The 21,657-nt window shown below is 39.7% G+C and overlaps 1 protein-coding gene across 7 annotated transcripts in view; it reads left to right on the top strand.

Annotated features, from left to right (window-relative positions):
• LOC109913291 (F-BAR and double SH3 domains protein 2) overlaps positions 1 to 21,657 on the top strand; it is a 249,340-nt gene that overhangs the window by 58,382 nt on the left and 169,301 nt on the right. For all 7 annotated transcript variants that reach the window (XM_048597836.1, XM_048597835.1, XM_048597834.1 and 4 more), the window contains one exon: positions 19,507 to 19,586. In XM_048597836.1, the coding sequence (XP_048453793.1) occupies positions 19,507 to 19,586 (80 nt within the window). The remainder of the gene's footprint in view (positions 1 to 19,506; positions 19,587 to 21,657) is intronic.

The following is a 21,657-nucleotide window of genomic DNA, read 5'->3' as shown; positions in this document are numbered from 1 at the left end:
ACTCCCCACTCCCCACTCCCCACTCCCAACTCCCCACTCCCAATCATTTGGTCTCTTTATCCCCAAGTTCAATCTCCAACTCTTCATTGAAATCATACAATGTTTTGGCCTCAACTGCTTTCTGTGGTAGTGAATTCCACAGGCTCACCACTCTCTGGGTGAAGAAGTTTGTCCTCCTCTATCCTAAATAGTTTACCCTGTATCCTTAGACTGTCACTCCTGATTCTGGACTCGCCTGTCATCGGCATCATCCTTCCTATATCTACCTTGTCTAGTCCTGTTAGAATTTTATCGGTTCTACGAGATCCCCTTCATTCTTCTGAACTCCAGCAAATATAATCTTAACTGTTTCAACCTCTCCTTGTACATCAGCCCCATCATCCAGTAATCAGTCTGGTCAGTCTGTTTAAGCAAGTTTGCACTGGCTTCAAAAGCAGAATTTGCAAAGCCAGCCTTAAAAAAAGAGAGAAATTTTAAAAGAAGCAAGTATAAATCAAATCTTCCGCAATATTTATGCGCAAGATTAAAAACTCTGTGCTTGTAATTGGCCTTGTCCCCAGATTGCAGTAGTAAGCAATACAAGTTTTCAGTGATTTGCACCAGCTTGCAACCAATTTAGGAAGCTCTTAAAATTTAGCTTGCATTTTTATGCAAAAATGCAATAATAAATCTAATAATAACAATAGTAAAAATATGCAACATGCTAAAGTTTACTAATACATCCCAATAAAAATAATAAATGGGTATAGTTATTTTCAAATCTTTTTAGTCATTTAACATCAGGTTATTCTCAGGTGATAGAATAGATGTTGGAATTACTGATTTTTTTTTGGATAAACTCAGTTTCAGCTGTTTTAAAAGAAACTGCACTAGGTTATTATGAAATTCAAAGAAAAATAAATGATCACGATCTGTAACTTGAATGCAGTATTTCAAAGGATGTTACATTTGCAATTGTGGCCAAATTAGTTTGAGCAGAAATGTTTGAACCATTTTGGAAATGTGTGTTCAAATTGCCAATTCTACAAAAAACAGAAACTCAACTACACAATATGTAATGTCTTGAATAAAAAAAATGTCTGTTAATGTTGTCACATAGACCCACATAATATTTGTGGTCTGATTAGAACATTAAAAATAGGAACAGCAGTAAGCCATTCAGCTCTACAAGTTTGCCCCATCATTCCAAACGATCATCGCTGATCATGCCTGGGTCTCAACCCTCTTTTGTGCTAGCTCCTCATAGCCCTCACTTCCTTGATTTTTGAAAAATCTATCTGCCTCCTCTAAATACTTCATTGATTTAGCCTTCACCACTCTCGGTAGAGAATTCCAAACACCTACTAACCTCTGGGAGAACAAATTCCTTCATATGTAAGTTTTAAATGACTGTCCCCTTCTTAACAAACTATGTTCCATAGTTTGAGATGTCTGCACTCATCTTTACAACATCTACCCTGTCAAGCTCCCTCATAACCTAGTATGTTCCTTAGAACAAAGGATCAGGAATAGACCAGTCAGCCCATCGAGCCTACCTCAACATTCCATACAGTTGTTTGAACGCTTCATTGTCTTGTACTCAACCCATCCCCAGAAGACTGTACTAAACAGAATACCAGAATATATTCATCTCTACCTTAAACACACTCAAAGACTGAGCTTTCTCATCCCTCTACGATAGAGAATTCCAAAGGTATACAATCCTCCGAGAAAGAAAAAGAACATACCTCATCTCAGACCTAAATGGCATCCCCTTATTTTTAAGTTGTGCACGCTGGTTCTGCACTCCCTAACTGGGGAAACATTTTACCTGCATCTATTCTGTTTATTCCTTTACTTGTTATGTAGGGTTTCAAGGGGATCACTTCTCATTCTTCAACTCTAGATAAATCAGGCCCAGTTTGCCCAATTACTCTTCAAAGGACAGTCAATGGAAAAAATTTGGTGGACTTCTGTTGCGCTTCCTTTCTGGCAATAATGCCTTTCCTAAGATAAAGAGACCAAAACTGCATCTGGAAACCCAGAAGCTACCCATATGCAGCTATGAAGCCCATATGCCCATATGAAGTGAGACTGCACTACTCCTGTTCTGAAATCCTCTTGCAATAAAGTCTAACTTTCCATTATCTTTCCTAATAGCTTGCTGCACCTGTATGTTGTTCTTCAGTGACTCGTTGACAAGGAAACCTAGGTTCAATGAGATCACCTCTCATTATTTGTTAGAGTTTAGAAGAAAAACCTAAACTGTTCAGCCAATCTTAATGAGTCAACCCTTCATCCCAGGAAGCAGCCAAGTGAATCCCTTTTGAATTGTTTTCAGTATCAGTATATATTATCTTAAATATGGAGACCACATCTGTACACAGTACTCCAGGTGTGGCCTCACCATTACCCTGTGCAGTGTAACAACACTTCCCTGTCTTTAAATTCCAAACTTAGAGTAATAGAAGCCAAAATTCTATTTGCCTTCATTATTACTTGGTGCACCTGCTTACTAGCTTCTTGTGTTTCATGCACAAGAACAACCAGATCGCTCTGTGTTGCACTTTTTGGAGCCTCACTCCATTTAAATAATAGTCTGACTTTTGACACTTCCTAACAAAGTGTATGACCTCTCATTTTCGTATATTGAATTCCATTTGCCAAGTTTTTGCCCACTCGCTCAACATATTATCCCCTTGCAGAGTCTTTATGTCCTCATCACAACATGATCTTCTTTCTTATTTTTGGATCGGCAGCAAATTTGGATACATCACACTGTGCCCCCTTCCCCAATTCATTAATATAAACAGTAAATAATTGAGGCCCCAGGATAGATCCTTGTACTCCATCAGTGTGTCTTTTCAACCTGAAAAGGTTGACCTCACTCATTTCATTGACTGCTTGTATTCACTTTTTTCCATGCCATTCCATTCCTCCCATTACCATTCTCACCCCTCCCTAGCTTACCATTTCATCTTTATAATGCCATCCCTCCCATCCCATTCCATCCCATTCCATCCCATTCCCCCCCATTCCCCCATGTGATTTTATCCCTCCTATGCTATCTTTCACATACCACCATTCTGATGTCATCTTTTGTCTTCAACACCTCTCAAGCCATGTCATCCCCATTCCCAGTCAGGCTATTCTGTCCTTCCCATGCCAAAATGTTAACAGAAAATGACAAAATGGAAACAAGAGATGTCATGGGTCTGAAGTTGGCAGTATTGGATATGGAGAGGACATTTCAAGATTTTCAAAATGTAAGTTTCTCCACAAGAGTGGTCACATAAAGAAAAACGCGTGAAACTTTAACCATAGCACATCATTTTCAGGAGAGTGGAACAGGAAGTGGGTGCCACATCAATTATTTTTGTCTGCTGGTTCCCACACACTTAAATTCTATTGCAGAGTGTCAATGATGTGCACTGGAGATACATGAGTGATCGTGGAGCTTTTTAGTAGTGCAGCCTGCTATCAGTTGACAATACATCAAGTACATATGGGCTATAAAACAGCCTTCTGGACAAGCAGAGAGGTTCTTCATTGCAGCTTCAACTTTCATGTCCAACTGTATTGCCCTTAAGATAAGTTTTGATGAGACCATATAGGTGACCAAGGTATTTTTTTTTTTAATTTAAAATTAAATTTTAACTGTTGCAGCTCGCCTTGAAACAAATGTGAACCAGCTACCACAAGATTGTCACGTGCAATGACTTTATTTGATGGTGTGAGATATAAAAGATGACAAAGTTTTGTAATTAAGTATTCGTAGCATGCATGTGTTACAAGTGGGATCCCACAGAAAAGTGAGGGCTAACGTGCCTAAACATGTTACTAACTTAATCTCTGAATTGCAGTCTGCCGTTGGAAAAATCAAAATTAAAGTTCCAGCCTGTATCATTCACCCCACACGCCGTGTTTCCTGCTCTTGCAGGTCCATACCATCTCCCTTCAAGCTCTGTAACTCTGTTTTCTACTGACACCTGAAAATGTTTGTAGTGGTTTGAATAGTGTTAAGTCCATCTTTCCAGTGTTGCAGCATTAGTAAATGAAGCCAACAGTAAATGCTAGCAGTGTATGTGTAAAAAGAAAAGCAAAATGATTTTATGCTAGTAGAATCATTTTTACTGTACTGCTTTCGCAATACAGTTCTCAGTAGCATTTACACAAAAGATTTGGGAGATTTGGACAGGATTTGGCAATAGTAATGTCACCAATAGGAACTGTACTTCTAATCTTGTTTAATTTTTTGTTTATTTCTGTATAAGAATAGATAACCTTTCTAGTCATGAGACAGCAGTGGACTGGAAGGGTAGCAAAGCAACCTCAACAAAGCCCCTCTTTGGATTTGTTTTTCCACATGACTGAGGAATAATCTAGTCTTCCACATGGAACGCTTCTCTCTCTTCCTGGGAAAATTGTGGGAAACTCAGTATTTCCATAATGTCTTTAGTACTGTTATGGGTGGGCTTTGGATGCCAAAATGGAGTGTCACATTTAGCGTTGGAATGGCCACCTGTCCAGAACTAATGAACTTAGCCTTTGTGTAACATTATCTTTTCACAGCAGCCCCTTGTGTGTAATGTATAAGTTGATTTGATACTAGAAAATGTATGATTGTGTTAATGTTTGCATAGTGTCTGAAATCTTTCAGGGACCAATTTCCGTTTCAGCATGCCACATGACGACAATTTTGTCCAGTGCAATAAGTCTTAAAGTTGGTCTTTGTGAATTTTTTTCATGAATATTAAAAAGGAGTTTGAAAAGGAATGAAAAGAATTCCATTTACTGCTTTCTTCAAATTCATTAATTGAGTTACAGTCGGTTCTTGCTTGACTTGTTTGTACAGTTTTAACACATGCTATGTTGAATTAGAACCAGAGTGTACAAAATAAAATTAATAGTTTGCCTAGAAATTAAATATTTAATGTAGCATATAGATTTCCGGTAGGAGACTGAAGTCTTCAGGAACTTCGGAACATTTTCAAAACTGCCTAGCTAGGACCAAACATAGCACTATTCTAATTGTTTTTTTCTGTCTTCTTTGATTTTAGTTATGTAGCTTCTTTTGATGCAAAAAATTTGTTTTGGATAGTTTGTAGATGAAAGCATAACTTAATTGAGGATGGTAAACTAACAATACTGGGAGAACAGTATTGAAGATTACGTAAGGTGCATAGCACACAACTGGCCTTTTGGCCTAACCAGTCCATGCCGGCATTTATACTCCACTTGACCCTAAGAGGTAAATGTAGAATACATTTTTAAAAATGCAGAGAAATTGTACAGGTTAAAGGATAGAATTTCAGGGAGTAAGACTGAAGCAAGTAAAGCTATGCACCAGTGCTGGGATGAATTTGAATTAGCGAGGAAAAGGATATAGGAGGGAGCTGCCAAATAAGGCAAAGATAAGCCCTAAGGAGAGTTGTGGGAGGGACTAAAACCTAATTGGTGGGATTCAAACATGGAGTCCCTGGAAAAATGAGATCAGAATTAGGAGACAAAAACAGGTTTAAGGACTTTGGAGAGGAACGGGAGGTTGCAGATGCACTAAATGCAAGGATGAAGGGATTCAACATTTTCTTTTAATTGAGGAGACTGCTAATGTTAGCAGACCTGGATGCTAAAAGAAAAGTTTTGAGTTTGGAATAAATCTTGAAAATAAGGATTTGAAATGAGAGGATGGATGGAAAAATATAGGCTTGTGAAAGGACACAAAGTTTGAGAGAAGTAGCTCATAGGTTGACTTTGTGTGATAAGGTAGGGCAGCACAGTAGCACAGTGGTTAGCACTGCTGCCTCACAGTGCCAGGGACCCGAGTTCCATTCCAGCCTTGGACGATTGTCTATGTGTAGTTTGCACATTCTCCCCGTGTCTGCATGGGTTTCCACAGGGTGCTCCGGTTTTCTCCCAGAATCCAAAGATGTTCAGGTTAGGTGGATTGGCCGTGCTAAATTGCCCATAGAGCCCAGGGATGTGCCGGCTAGTTGATTAGCCATCTATCAGCAGCCAGCAATTAGGAAGGCATTTGATATGTTAGTCTTCACTGCAGGTGAGCTTGAGTGCAGGAACCAAATGTCTGTCTTCAACTGTATACAACCTTTATGAAATCACACCTGAAGTACTAGGTGGAGTTTTAGTTCCCTTTACCTAAGGAAGGATTTACTTTCCAAGAGGGAATACAGCAGAGATTTACCAAAATAATTACTGGGATTGTGGGGCTGTCCCATGAGCAGAAATTGAGGAGTCTGGGGTTGAATTCCCTGGAGTTCAGAAGAATGAAAGGGGGCTTATAGAAACTTTGAAAATTCTTAAAGGGATAGACAATTGCAGAAAACATAATTATTCTGGCTGACATATCTAAAATCAGGGGGCACAGTTGCACAATAAGTGGCATACCACTAAACACTGCAATGAAGAAGTTGTTCCTCACTCAGAGGTTAGTGAATCTTTGGAATTCTCTATCCCAAAATGCTGTGGGGATCCAATCACTATTTGTCAGGGCAGGAATTGATAGTTTGCTATATATTATTGACAAAAATGGATGTTAGGATAGGAGAAAATGACGTAGCGGTGGATGATTGACCGTGAACTCGAGTGATTGGGCAGCCTCAAAGGCTGAATGGCTTAATCACACTCCTGTGTTCCTATGTTTCCATGCATTGGAATTACTGCTCTAAAATCCTAAGAGAAGCAATTGGATTTTAAATTTCTGACCAGGTGTTTGGCTGACTGTCCTAATGCATCCTCCTTTTAACTCTGTTTTAATTTTTGTTTCATTATATACCTAGCAAACACAGTTAATATTTTTTGCCGCATTAAAGTTGTGACCTAAATGCCAGTTGTTACGATGAAATATTTTGTAAAAAACCAACAGACTAGCACTAGGTTGAGAAAAATTCATGCTGAGAACTTGCTTGAAATGGTTACAAGATGCTGTCAATCGATTTTGATCTGCATTTTAACTTCCATGACAGATCTCGCAAAAAGGGAATGTTGACATGTTAGAGTTAGAACCTGAAAAATATATCATTCCTTTCCTGTTTTTCTTTCCAGTCACTTGGTCACTGGATGTGGAAACCTGAACCTTTTTTTTAAATTGCTTGTGTTACAAGTTAAACCAGGTGGAAAGAGACAGGATGTAAGAAATCATCTCTGACATATGTCACAATTATGGTGTTCATCAAATTCTTGTGTTTTGTTACTGTCTTTGAACTGAGGGTAGATGAAGTAAGTCATGTGATCTGTCTGAAATATATCTGACAGTAGACCTGGCTGGTTGAATTGTTAGATGTTGCTAAGAATGCTTAGATTGTTTATACTGGGAGAAGGATTCAAGAGATTTATGCTTGGAGAAAGTGGAGCTTGGAGCACTGTATATCTTAGCATGTGGAGATTGAGAGTCTCCAAAGTTGCAGAAACGTATAGAGATTGTCAGTTTGTCAATAGTTGTATTTTAAAATGGCCACTTTTTTTCCCAAAGTGAAAGAGAGTCCGGCTGTCAAGAATAGCTAATTAGCATTTCTAGATATATAATCCACGTGTCCATGGGAAGGGTGCAAAGGAAGTCATGTAAATATCTAGTTACAAGCTTTCCTAAAATATCTTTTGAGTCTCTAGCTATGGCCCAGAGAATAAAGGATACAATACAAACAAGGACCCAGAGAATTATCTTGGCTCACAAAATTTAGTAGAATCAATTTCATTAGAGCTAAGAAATACCAAGGGCAGGAAACAGTGGTGGGAGTTGTTTATAGATTCTCTAATGATATTTTTACTGTAAGAAGAGCATAACCTCAGAAAATTAGAGGTACTTGGAATAATCGTAGGGGCCTTTTAATTTTTATGCAGACTGAACAAAGCAAATTTACAGCAGTAGTGTGGACAAATAGTTTATGGAATGTATGCAGACCTTTCTAGTTCAGTCTGTCATGAAACAAACTAGGAATTGGGCTATATTGGATTGCATTGTGCAATATGAAAGGGTTAATTAATAGCCTTCCTGTAATGGCAGAATAGTAAAGATTGACCAAAGTATGTGGAATTTTATCTTGAGTTTGAAGGTGATTTTAATTCAGTCCAAAACTAGGTTTTTAACTTGAAGCAAAGAAAGCCACTTAGCTTTAAGGTGCAAATTGGCTGACGGAAATTGGGAAATTAGTTTAAAGGTATGAGGGTGAACAAACAATGGCTAGCAATCAAAGATTTCTTACAATAATGTGCAACAAATTACAATCCATAAAGGCACGAAAAGCCTTCAATAAAAGTGATCGATCTGTGACGAGCAGTGGAGATAAAGATCATATTAGATTAAAGAAAGAGGTCAAAATTGCAGTAAACCTGAAGACATTGAGGAACTTTAATTCACATGACACCAGGTTGAGGTCCAACAGGTTTATTTGAAGACGCAAGCTTTTGGAGTCTCGCTCCTTCTTCAGGTGTCAGTGAGAGAGGTGGCATCAGACACAGAATTTATAAGCAAAAAATCAAAAGGTCATAGAACTGATGTGAATGTGTTGATGGCTGTTAAATCTTTAATCAGTTAGAAAGGATTAATATGCAAGTTCCAGAATTTCTTTCAAGTCACTGCCCCAAGGTAACTAAAGGTTTTATTAGTTCCCTCAGTATACCAGAGGTGACATCCTGGGTCAGACGATGCATTTTAGGTGTGAGGCCTTGGTGGAAATCTGTCTGTGTTTTAACTTGGAGTCAGACTACTTTCCAAAGTAGGAATTTATAAACTGCCACATTGACTGTCTACAAATTGTGCGTTTTTTGAACAAAATAGCGTGTATCTGCAATTACAAATCTGCAAATGCAAATACGTCTGTATATCCCTGGAAAGGTAAAACACCAACAACTAGAGTTTAAATTGAGCTTCAACCCTGGTCTGTGTTTGTGTGTGATCTAAAGCCCTGTTGTGTGGACAAGTGTGCTATGAACGTCACTACTTTGAGAACAGCCATGAATGAAAAGGTTGGAATGTTCAGATAGCAGTCATTCTGATATTCTGCCATGGCATGATTGTTACAAACATTGGCAGAAGCAACTTGCCCAAGAAACATGATATCAAGAAATCTTCCAGTCTCGTGTCCCAGAAACAGCAGCATAGGTTCAACTGTGTCGCATGGAGTTTTCAATCATCCCAGTTTGAATTTATTACCCCTCCCAGTAGAATGTAGGTTGAAGACTGCTATCTCTAACATGCAGGGCAGTGGTTGAACTACACCTGGACTATTATCGGTAGTTTTAGAATGACCAGTGAAATAAGGTTGATACTGAGCTCTAAAAGGTGTAGAAAAGGAATACTAAAATGAGTGGACCTTTTATAGAATGGAATATTAGGACAAGGGACATGATTCACTCCTCTCTTGAAGATGGTGAAAAGTGCAAATGTTGTCCCAGAAATACTTACCCGTTTCTCAACATGTTAGCAATTAAGTGTTGAACAAGAAGTCCTATAGGCAGCCCTCTTGACTGATCACCAGTAAGGCCTTGGATGGTCAATTGAAACATCTTAAGGTCTTCAACTTACCACGGCCTGATTATCTGACTTCTATGCATATGAAAAAAGTGGTTGCTTTCTCAAGTAGGAAACCAGGGCCTAGGCAAGTTGCCTTTCTGGTTAGAGTGGAGATGCCAATTGTTTGCTCCAGTCTGGGACCAGTCATAAGCAGAGAGGGGTACAGTAACCTAGACAGATGCTGAAAGCTACTCCTGTGTTTGACTCCAATCCTTGACCACCCTTACTCGGCTAGCCCCACCCCATATGATCTGAAAGAAAAGCACTTCAGTTCTTTAAGCTGTAAGCGTGAACCTCCAGCAATGATCTCAAGAACCCAGAAACTCCCAGTCTCTGATTCTGGCGCACAGAACTTCACAATCAAGTCTCACAATTCACTGAGAATCTCACTGATAAGCTATTAAGTGGCCAGTTGGAGCTGGCTGATTGGAGTCTGACTGAGCATACTTTTTGCTGGTTGTGGAATGGAGTCACCCATCTGTAAAGATACCTGCCTCCACATTAGGGCGAAGATTTAGTGCTCTAGCTAGTTGTACATTTTCAAGTGGAGAAGAATGTTTGTTGGAGTTAGAATAATTATATTCATGGATGCAGCAAATCTAATGTGTATGTTTAAGTTGATATAGGAGGAAAATACACCGTAAAATGGATGGAACAAAAAAAGCATCAGTTCACTGAGAGAATCATACTGTTTGGAGTTAATTGTAGCAGGAGTATTAGTGTTTGAGGTCAAAATGGACAACTGTCTGGAAAGACAAACAAATTTATTGTTTGCTCTGGTTTGGACAGCAGAGATAATGGTCCACAGAGCACCCACCACCACCACCACCACCACCATCCCCACGACGGGCCTCATGCCACCTTCCCCTGCAACCATAGAAGGTATAACACTGTCCGTTTGCTTCCTCCTTCCTCAGTATCCAAGGGCCCAAACACACCTTCCAGATGTAGCAGCGCTTTACCTGCACTTCACACAATCCAGTCTACTGCATTTGCTGCTCATCATGTGGTCTCCTCTACATTGGGGAAACGAAGTAGAATGGGTGACTGCTTTGCAGAATACTTGCAGTCTGTCCGCAAAAAAGGACCCTGAACTTCCAGTTGCCTGCACTTCACACCACTGTGTTCCCTGGCCAACATCTCTGTGTCAGGCTTGCTGTGGTACTCCAGCGAAGCTCAGCGCAAGCTGAAAGAATAGTACTTCATTTGCTTCGGGAACCTGCAGCCTTCAAGACTCAATATTGAATTCAATAATCTTCGGGCTTCAGCTGTCCCATGTCCTTACACCAACACCCAGACACCAGGACTTGTTATCTCGCAGTCTGCTAGTATACTCAACCCATTGTAGTCACCAACAGTCTCCATTAACAGCTGTTCACCCTCCTAGCCAGATTGTTAGCCACTCCTTTGTCTGTCCAACAGTTCTTCTCTCTTTTTGGGTTCTATCCCAACCTATCATTTACTTCTTACCCCCTCTCCCCACTCTATCTTCTGCATATAAATTGACCTTTTCCAAGCTACCATCAGTTCTGAGGAAGGATCACTCGATCCAAACGTTAACTCTGATTTCTCTCCATAGATGCTGCCAGATCTGCTTAGCTTTCCCAGCAATTTGTATTTTTGTTTCTGATTAACAGCATCTGCAGTTCTTTTGGTTTTTAGTTGGTATGGAGTAACCCACTTAGCCCCATGTACCTGTTTCTGCATTCGGTGAGGTTGTGGTTGACCTTCAAATGAATTCCAATAGAAACTTTTACTCTTTTAAACCCTGATTACATTTGTCTAACAAAAGTCCAGCAATACAGATGAATCGGGCCTGAAAGCCACCTTCTATGCTATTTGCATACAGATTTAAGTCTTTCATATCGCATGCTACAATTTCTTGCAGAGAGAACACTTCATTTAATTTGCATCTAACTTAAGTTGAGAAAGTAAGATACATTTTGACTGGTGAAGTATATGCATCAATTTTTCAAATTAATCTGAATTTAATTGAGTGAGTTGCATCCTTTACACTACGTTTCTCACTTGGTGTTGTGGGGAAATCTGTGTCTTGCAGTAATGGTGAAAAAAGATTGTTTCTGGTCTATCTGATATGATCACAAGAACACAGTAAGCAACCATTGTAGAATAATGCTTTGAGAACTTTATGTCCTGTCTATGCCTGTTATTGGAAGAGGGCATCCTGCAAATCAGTGTGATCATTTGAAACTCCCCACCCCTCTGATGGTAAAGTTTTGATCGTCTACAATTAATAGTTATTTATTCAACTGTTAAACTCAGTCTTTCAGCTTTTGCATCCTTCTGTTGACTGAAGACTCCTTAAAATTCACTTCTCTGACAATATTTTTGGTCATTCCTCCTAAAATCTACTACTTGCCATAATATTGCAAAAAGCAGGTGGAGAGCATAGGTTTAAGGTGACAGTGGAAAGATTTAAAAGGGAGCTTTTCATAGAGGGTGGTGCATATATGGAATGAACTGCCAGATGTAGTGGTAGATGCAGGTACAGTTACAACATTTAAAAGACATTTGGACAGGTGCATGAGTAAGAGAGGTTTAGAGGGATTTGGGCCAAACACAGGCAAATGGGACTAGTTTAGTTTGGGAAACCTGGTCGGCATGGACAAGTTGGACCAAAGGATCTGTTTCTGTGCTGTATGACTCCATGACTCTAGTGCAATGTAGTTGTAAAAGCACAGCAGAATTGGATTTTCTGTTTTGTGCAAGTATTTTAAGAGACTGAACTGCTTATTGAACATGGCTGAGTTCTTTAGATAAAGACTAATGTTTAATAAGTTCACCTTATTGTTTTCTGTTCATAGTAAAACTTGCGTGGTGTGCAGGTCCTGCTGCAGAAGTCTCTGTACCCCTTGCCCTGCGATCCTAGGCTGTTTGCAAGGGAGGGAGGTGAGGTGGATGCTCCCAGAGGGTACACCCCTGACTTATGTCCAGTCCATTGAAAGGGTGTTTGAATGTGGGACAACTCTACCCTCAGCCCTGAGGTCATGAGCTGCCTGCACGTCAACATGCTACATGTCAACAGCCTGACTTGCAGCTGTGTTAGCCCACTGTCATGAGACTGAATCCCCTAATTTTAAATAGAATGGAATATAAAAAGAAAGGATGTTTTATTGCAGCTGTACAGGCATTGGCGGAACTACATCTGGAATATTCATTTGAAGAATAGATATAATTCCTTTAGAAATTCACGGAAAGTTCATTGACTTGTTCCCGGGATGGAAGGCTTCTCTTAAGAGGAAAGGTTGAACAGGTAAAGCCTATACCAGTTGGAGTTATTATTATTAAATAAGTTACAGTAGGCACTTGGATATGTTCAAGGTCAGCAGGCAGAGTCAACATAATTTTGTTTAAGAGAAAACATTTTTGATAATCTATTGGAATTCTTCAAGCAAGTAAACACTTGCCATGGATAAAGGTGTACAAGTAGATGAACTCTTCTGAGATTTACAGAGGTATTTGATGAGGTGCCACATCAAAGGTTATTGCAGAAAGTAAAAGCTGATGGTGTAGAGGATAGCATATTGCCATAGATAAAAGATTAACAGGAAGCAGCACGTAGGCATACAATTGTTGTGTTCCAGGTTGGGAAGATATAATGAGTGGGTGTTTATAATAGGGATCAGTGCTGCATCCTCAACTGTTCACAATTTATATAAGTGATTTAGACAAAGGGCGCAGGACTGTTGTAACATAGTGGTATTATCCAAACCTTTGGGTTAGACGGTCCAGTTTCAAGTCCAACCTGCCCTGGAAACTTGTCATGACAAGTTTACACAGGATGATTCAAAATGGATTGACACTGGGATGGAAGATATGGTTGTCAAATTTGTGGGCAACATAAAGATAAGTAGGAAAATAAGTTGAGAAGAGGGCATAAGGAAGCTGCGAAAATATAGATAGGCTAGGTAAGTAGATAAAGATGTGACAAATAGAGTATAGTGTGGGAAAAAGTGAAATTGTCCATTTAGTACAATGAACAGAAATAAATATACAGGTAGTTCTCCTATAATGTGATAGTTGCATTCTTGCGTGACCTTGCACTATAGAAAATCACCTTAAAGGGAAATCGCTGTAGAAAATCGCTATACCTGTACAGAAAATTCGTGTTATCCAAACAGCGTCCACTATTCATCAATCGTATTACAGCCCATTCACGTTAATGAAACATGAGTTATAGCAGAACTACCTGTATTATCGAAATGCTAGTGTTCTGAGATATAGAAGGACTGTGTGACTTCATGTTTGAATCATAAAAAATTCGTATGTAGGTGCAGCAAATAATTAGGGAAGCTGATATAGTATTATGATTTATCACAAGGGGAATTAAATATAAAAGTAGGAACGTTATGCTTCAGTTATATAGGCGACTGGTGAGATTGCTTCTAGAATACTGTGCACCATATTAGTCATCTTAAATAAGGAAGGCATAAATGCATTGGAAGCAGCTCACAGCAAGTTCACTGAACTGCTACTTGGAATGGGGAGGTGGGATGCGGTTAACTTGGGAGGGAACGTTGAACAGGCTCAGCTTGTATCTACTGGAGTTTAGGACAGTAAGAGGTGACTTGATTGAAAGATACAAGATCCGGACAGAGTAGTTGTGAAGGGTGTTTCTCTTTATGGGAGAAACTAGAACTAAGGGCCACTTTTTAAAATCAGAGGTAATGAATTTAAAACAGATAAGACAAAAATATTTCTCAGCAGGTGGCTCAGTGGTTAGCCATGCTGCCTCAAAGCACCAGAAATGTGGGTTCAATTCCAGCTTGGGTGACTGTTTACGTGGAGTTTGCACGTTTTCTTCGTGTCTGCATGGATTTCCTCTGCGTATTCCGGTTTCCTCTCACTGTCCAAAGATGTGCAGATTAGGTGAATTGGCCATGCTAAATTGCCCATGGTGTTCAGAGATTTGTAGGTTAGTTGGGTTAGCCATGGAGAATTCAATGTTACAGAGATAGGATAGGGGAATGGGTCTGGATGGGATGTTCTTCTAAGGGTCTGTGTGGACTCGAAGAGGCGAATGGCCTGCTTCCACGACGTAGGGATCCAATGGTTTGGTTGTGAGTCCTTGGAACTCTGTTTCTGAAAAGGTGTTGGATGTAGCATCTTTGGATATTTTTAAGATGGAGGGAGATAGGTTCTTGTTAAATGAGGGGTGAAAAATTACTAGGGGTAGGCAAGAATGTAGCTTTGAGGTTACAGTCAGTTCAGCCATGATCTTGTTGAATGGATGAATACACTACTCCTGTTTGCACTTCATATGTTTGTACCTATGTTCATGTCTTGAGAGGGTTTAGTGGGATGGATTCCCAAAGTTGGTTCCCTCTTATGAGGTAGACCAAAATGAGGAGACATAGGTTTGAAATAAGAAGTCTCCCTTTTAAGACAGAACCGAGGAGATATTTTCCGTTAACATTTGTTAGAGTATGGAATTGACTATCTCAGAAGGTAGTGAAATCTGGGTCTTTGTTATTAAATGCTGAACCTGGTAGATTTTTGATAGTGTGACAGTGCTATGGCTTTTAAGATGTTATTTTGTCCTTCTTTTTGAAGAGAGGTTGTAAGACAGAGACGCAGAGTTGGCTACTGAAGACCACTTGAGTAAACAGCTTGTGAGGCCTTGGGCTTTTTTTTAAGAAGTTGGAACAATTGAAGCAGCCTGGATGTAACCAGCTTTTACAGACTAAGCTTTTTAGTTTTTAGGGTTAGCTTTAAGCAGAAGTTATCGGGGGGGTCTCAAAACAGTAAGGCCTCAGTGAATGTGTCTTGGCTGCCTCTCTCTCTCTGAATCTTCTCGATGTTTTTCCCTCCTGGATTGGAGAACTGCATGTGAGAATCTGCATCTGAATTTTCCTTGCTTGCCAAGAGGTGTATTTATAGGATGTTCCTATATTAGTATCTATTATTCTGTTAAATTTCCAATAGCTTTGTTATTCTAAATTCCTCTTTCTTTGGTCATATTTTTAACTAGAGTGTTTAAATAAATTGTGGTTTGCTTAACGTCAAGTGGTTTGACCAGTCACATTGCATCGGGAACAGACACTTGACATTTGCCTTTCAAATAAGAAAATGTTAGGGCCTATACTACCTTCTTAAAATATCTCGAAGGAGCCCGGTTTGGTCTGTAACAACAGACAAGAGAATTAAGGGTTATGGAGAAGGAAAGTGGAGCTAAAATGATCATCTTACAATCTTATTGAATGGTAGGGAAGGCTTCACTGCTAAAAGGCCTACTACTGCTTTTTCTAAGTTCTGTGTTGGAGGCAGGCAGGCAGCAATGTTTAGGTACGGCAGAACCCCAGCAATTCCTCCTTCCTACCAGACAAGACTAAATGACTGAATAACCATTCTGTGAAGCTTATCATCTTCTTCGGAAGCAGAAGATGCCACCTGATGTATTTGTTTCTGTCTGAGCAACATACTTTAACTGGTACTTAATCAAATATCCCATACTGTTGGCATTCAGTTGTTCCACTTTATAGCCAACCCTTTAAACTGTGTCATACAATGCTTACTTTCTGCTTCCGGCTCAATTATCAGGCTTAAGGCTTTCCTGTTCTGTCGAATTGATTACAGGTAGTTCTGCTATAACGGGTGTTTCATTAATGTGAATTGGCTGTTACGCGATTGATGAATAGTGGCTGCTGTTTGGATAATGCGAACTTTCTGCTGTACAGGTATAGCGATTTCCCTATATCGTGATTTTCCATGGCAGTATTCTATAACGCGATTTTCTATCGCGCAAGGCCACACAAGAAGACAACTATCATGTTATGGGAGAGCTACCTGTACCAGATCTAGCTAGCACTAAGTCTATGCCAGTGTATTGTAGTAATTGGGAACTAAACTGAGATTTTTGTTGTTTCAAGGTCACTTGATTTAGTTGCTCAGAATCGGAAGAAAGGCATCCAACACACACGAGGCAATTTCTCATTTACATTTTTAGCACAAAAATATTTCTACTTTGAAGTGTCAAATTTTTGTGTAAATGATGGACTGGATGCACTTATAAAGAAAGAAGGCTCGCTGATCTCTCATTCAAACAAGGCACCTGGCAACATTAGTTGGACTAGAAATATATAAAAGTGCTGAAGCATAAAGATTGAAATAGAACATAGAACAGTACAGGCCCTTTGGCCCATGATGTTGTGCCGAACTTTAACCCTAAACCTAAGGTCTATCTAACCTCCACCGCTACCTTGTACTATCATCCATATGCCTACCTAATAGCCACTTAAATGCCCCTAATGAGGCCAACTCCACTACCCTCTCTGGCAATGCATTCCACCCCCGACCACTCTTTGATTAAAGAACCTACCTCTGACGTCTCCCCAATATCTACCTCCTTTCACTTTAAAACTATGTCCCCTCGTAAAAGCTGCCTCCACCCTAGGAAAAAGTCTCTGGCTGTCTACTCTATCTATACCTCTGATCATTTTGTACACCTCTATGAAGTCACCTCTCATCCTTCGTAGTTCTAAAGAGAAAAGCCCTAGCCCTCTCAACCTTTCCTCGTAAGACCTTCCCTCCATTCCAGGCAACATCCTGGTAAATCTCCTCTGCACCTTTTCTAATGCTTCCACATCTTTCCTGTAATGAGGTGACTAGAACTGGACACAATACTCCAGATGTGGCCGAACCAGGCTTTTGTATAGCTGGAGCATAACTTCACGGCTCTTGAACTCAATCCCTCTATTAATGAAAGCTAACGCACCATACTCCTTCTTAACAACTCTATCTACCTGGGTGGCAGTTCTCCGGGAACTGTGAACATGAACCCCAAGATCCCTCTGCTCCTCCACACAACTGCCAAGAATCTTTCCGTTAACCCTGTATTCTGCTTTCAAGTTTGTCCTTCCAAAATGAATCACCTCACACTTTTCAGGATTAAACTCCATCTGCCACTTCTCAGCCCAGCTCTGCATTCTATCAATGTCCCTTTGTAACCTAGAACAGCCCTCCGCACTGTCCACAATGTGACCCACCTTCGTATCGTCCGCGAACTTGCTAATCCACCCTTCCACTCCTTCATCTAAATCATTTACAAAAATCACAAATAGAAGAGGACGCAGAACAGATCCTTGTGGTACACCACTCATAACTGAGCACCATGTTGAATATTTTCTGTCCACTACCACCCTTTGTCTTCTGAGGGTCAGCCAATTCTGAATCCAATCTGCCACATTTCCCCCTATCCCATGCCTCCTTACCTTCTGCATGAGCCTACCATGGGGAACCTTATCAAATGCCTTACTTAAATCCATGTATACCACATCCACTGCTCCACCTTCATCCACGTGTTTGGTCACCTCTTCAAAGAATTCAATAAGGTTTGTGAGGCGTGATCTACCCCTCACAAATCCGTGCTGACTATCACGAATCAAACTGTGCCTTTCCAAGTGATCATAAATGCTATCTCTGAGTCCTTTCCAATAATTTGCCCACCACTGACATAAGACTAACTGGCCTGTAATTTCCGCGGTTATCCCTGTTCCCTTTTTTGAACAAAGGAATGACGTTTGCCTCTTTCCAATCTTCCGGCACTATACCCATGGACAGTGAGGACGAAAAGATCATCTATGTTCTATGTTCTAACTTAAATCCATGCCACCTGTCATTGATCCCTCCATCAAGGGGAAGGTTTCATCCTGTCTACCCTACTTTTGCCAACATAATTTTATACATCTTGATTATGTCTCCTGTCAATCTCCTTAGCTCTGAGGAAAACAACCCCAGTCTTTATGACTGAAACTCTCCAGCCCAGGCAACATCCTGCTAATTCTCCTCTGCACCTTCGTCAGTCTGATCAAATTACTCCTATGATGTTGATTTCAGAACTGCATACAATATTCTAGCTGTCGCCTAAGCAACGTTTTGTACAGTTGCTCTCCAACTCTATGCCTCAACTAATAAAGGCACGTATACCATATTCTGCTTTAACCACTTTATCCATATGCCCTGATACCACATGTATGTGCACATCAAGTTACCTCTGATCTTCAGTACTTCCCAGGGCCCTGCCATTGACCACGTATTCCCTTGCTTGTCCTGTCCAAATACATTACCTAACATTTACCAACACTGAAATCAATTTGCCACTGATCAGCCCATCTATATCCTCTTTTAGTTTCTTTTTTTCTGTCTCTCTTTTTTTATTCCTTTTCTTTCTCCTTTGTCACTTCTGTCTAATGGAGAGAGTTGTTGTAGTTCTTTTTGAGGCCTCTAATTAATTAACTTATGTATTTAAACACATATACAGTTTATTACCACTCAGAACCTTTATTCATTTGGTTTATCGAAGGGCCACGGCAAAATATCAGGCCTCATTGACAATACCTTACGCAAAAATAGGCTCTCTGAGCAAGCTCATCAGATTGAAGAAAAACAATACGCATGGATCAAAGTATTTTTGCATTGAAAACTACTGTTTGGAAGTAGAGCGTTGGTTTTAATGCAATAGAGCCAAGGAACCTTGAATGTTCTCAACATCTAGCTTCTCAAAAACATTCACTCTCTAATAGTGTGCTCCTGTACACACCAGTTCTTCAAACAATGAACCATAAAAATTTATTAATACCGTCTTTATGTACCAAAGGCTGAGTATTAAACTCTAGTTGTGATGTTTTTACTTTCATCGTTGTGAAGGACATTTCAGCAATGTCCCAAAATTTCCATTGAACCATCATGAAATGAGACACAGCCAAGTGGGGTGGGGTATGGTGTAGTGAAGGGGAAGAATTTCAAAACCATTTAATGTTATAATATTCTGCTCTCGAGATTGTAATTTTTTTATCAGTTAAAATATGTTATATAGCACTTTACTCTGCCATTGAATTTCATAAAAGATTGTATTCCGTTATGAATCTGAGTACTGTACACTGTTTTTGACTAAATTACATTATTATAACAAGTTACCTTATGTTATTACGTACTACCTGTAAACAAAGGTTAAGCTTAAATTATTTTCTTGTTTTTAGGCTCTGCAGAAGCTGGCCACCCAGTACCTAAAGAGAGAATGGGTTGGATTAAAACTTGATGAAAAAAGTGAACATAATAGGTAAATGTGTTGTGCGTATGAGATAAAGCATTATATAAAGGTAATGTCAGATTGATAGATCCTGAAATAAAGTAGCCCCTAATATTCACTTTATACTTGCGTGAGATGACGGAAATTGTCTGTGCTTGTGCAAGTGTTTACTAATCTAACGATCTTGCATAGAACAAACCCCACTCAGTGCATATGTATTTTTATGTAAATATAATTTATCACATCACTTTTGACTGTTCTGTCAAGAAGTACCTAAAATTTGTTAAGATTATAAAGTGACCATTTGTTATTGTATGCCAAATTTTAAAGGCTGTCTGAATACTCAGCTAGTTTATTGTAGGTACATGTTTCAGAGCACTTAAATCACTTTAATTTTGTTAAAAGTTCAGCTTTGAAAAATTATTTTCCTGTTGATTACTTATTTGTATTATCAGTAGTTGTTTCATTATATTTCACTGACTTGGCTTGACTTGTTAAAGGAATACTCCAGGCTGAGTTTTACAGTGGCTTATTCTTAGCTATTTAAATAGCTCATCACGCAAATGAATGCAGACACGCATTTTTTTTTCATTAAGGGAAAGGCTTATTTTAAATGTTCAAAGGCCTGGAAGTGAAATAGTTTATCTTGGTATTTATTCTTTATTCCAAGCATATCTGTTATTGCATTTAAAAAATGGTCAGAGGGATACACTGGAGCCTGGTGCCGAGCATGTTTCATTACTTTTATGTCATAGACTCCTAGAACTCTACAGAAAAGAAACATTGCCTGCCCAGTCAAATCAATAGTGGTGGCTTTTCTCTCCACATGGACCAGCTGGCCTAAAGCAGATTGCTAGACATACTCTAAATTTGCCATATCTCTTTCAAGCAATAATGTGATTACTTATTTGAAGAGCTTACTTCCTTCACTCATTTGGGCTTATTGGAGGGCCAGAGCAAAATATCAGGCCTCATTGACATTATCTTGTGCAAATATATGTTTATTCTTATTATTTCATGGGATATGAATGTTGCTCGCAAAAAGTAGCATTTGTTGTCCATCCCTGAGTGCCCTCTAACTGAGTAGCTTGCTAGGATCATTTCAGAGTCAACCACATTGCTGGTGACTGGACATGTAGGCTAGACCAGATAAGGATGGCCAATTTCCTTTAATAAAGGACATTGGTGAACCAATGGGGTTTTCTTTTCATATTTCATGGTTGCCGTTAGCTTTCAATTCTAGATTTGATATATCGATTTTTAAATTCCACCAACTGCTGTTGTAGGAATTGAACCTAATTGAGGTTGTTGACTTGCTCACCAGGCTGGCTTGTTTTTTGTTCAGATGTTTCGTCACCATGCTAGGTGACATCATCAGTGGAGCCTCCGATGAAGCGATGTTATTCTACTTTGCTTGGAATTTATACTGTCCAGTCCATTATGGTGAGTACTGTCATTTCCGGTTTTGATCTGTATGGGTTTATATATGGGGTCCAATTCTATACGTTTGTTGATTGAAGTATGGGTGGAGAACCATGCCTCGAGGAATTCCCATGCGTGTCTGTGTTTGGCTTGGGCTACTATGGTTACTTTGTCCCAGTTAAACTGATGGCCTTCATTGTCTGAATGTACAGATATTAAGGAGGGCTCATTGTGCCCTTTGCTGCTAGCTGATGTTCGTGTATTCTGATGGCTAGTTTCCTTCTTGTCTGTCTGATGTAATGTTTGTGGCAGTCGTTGCATGGTATTTTGTAAACCATGTTCACTCTGCATCTTGTGGGAATGGGGTCTTTAATCCTTCAGTGTTGCCGTAGAGTGCCTGTGGTCTTGTGGGCCACCATAATTCCTAGCGGTCTTAGGAGTCTTGTTGTCAGTTCCCATATGTTCCTGATGTAGGGAAGTGTGGTAAGCATGTTAGGTCATACTGTGTCCTCCTGTTGTTGTCCATTATGTACAGACCCGTACAGATCAAATCCTCAACTTCCACAGGAACCACCCCAACGTCCACAAACAAAGCTGCATTAGGACACTATTTAAACGGGCCAGGACACACTGCAACACTCCAGAATTACGCCGGGAAGAAGAATAACACTTGTACAAG

This window comes from Rhincodon typus, chromosome 6 (genome assembly GCF_021869965.1).
Source record: "Rhincodon typus isolate 14 chromosome 6, sRhiTyp1.1, whole genome shotgun sequence".
NCBI lineage: Eukaryota > Metazoa > Chordata > Chondrichthyes > Orectolobiformes > Rhincodontidae > Rhincodon > Rhincodon typus.
Note: the sequence above shows the minus strand (reverse complement) of the source record. Positions and strands in the feature narration are given on the sequence as shown.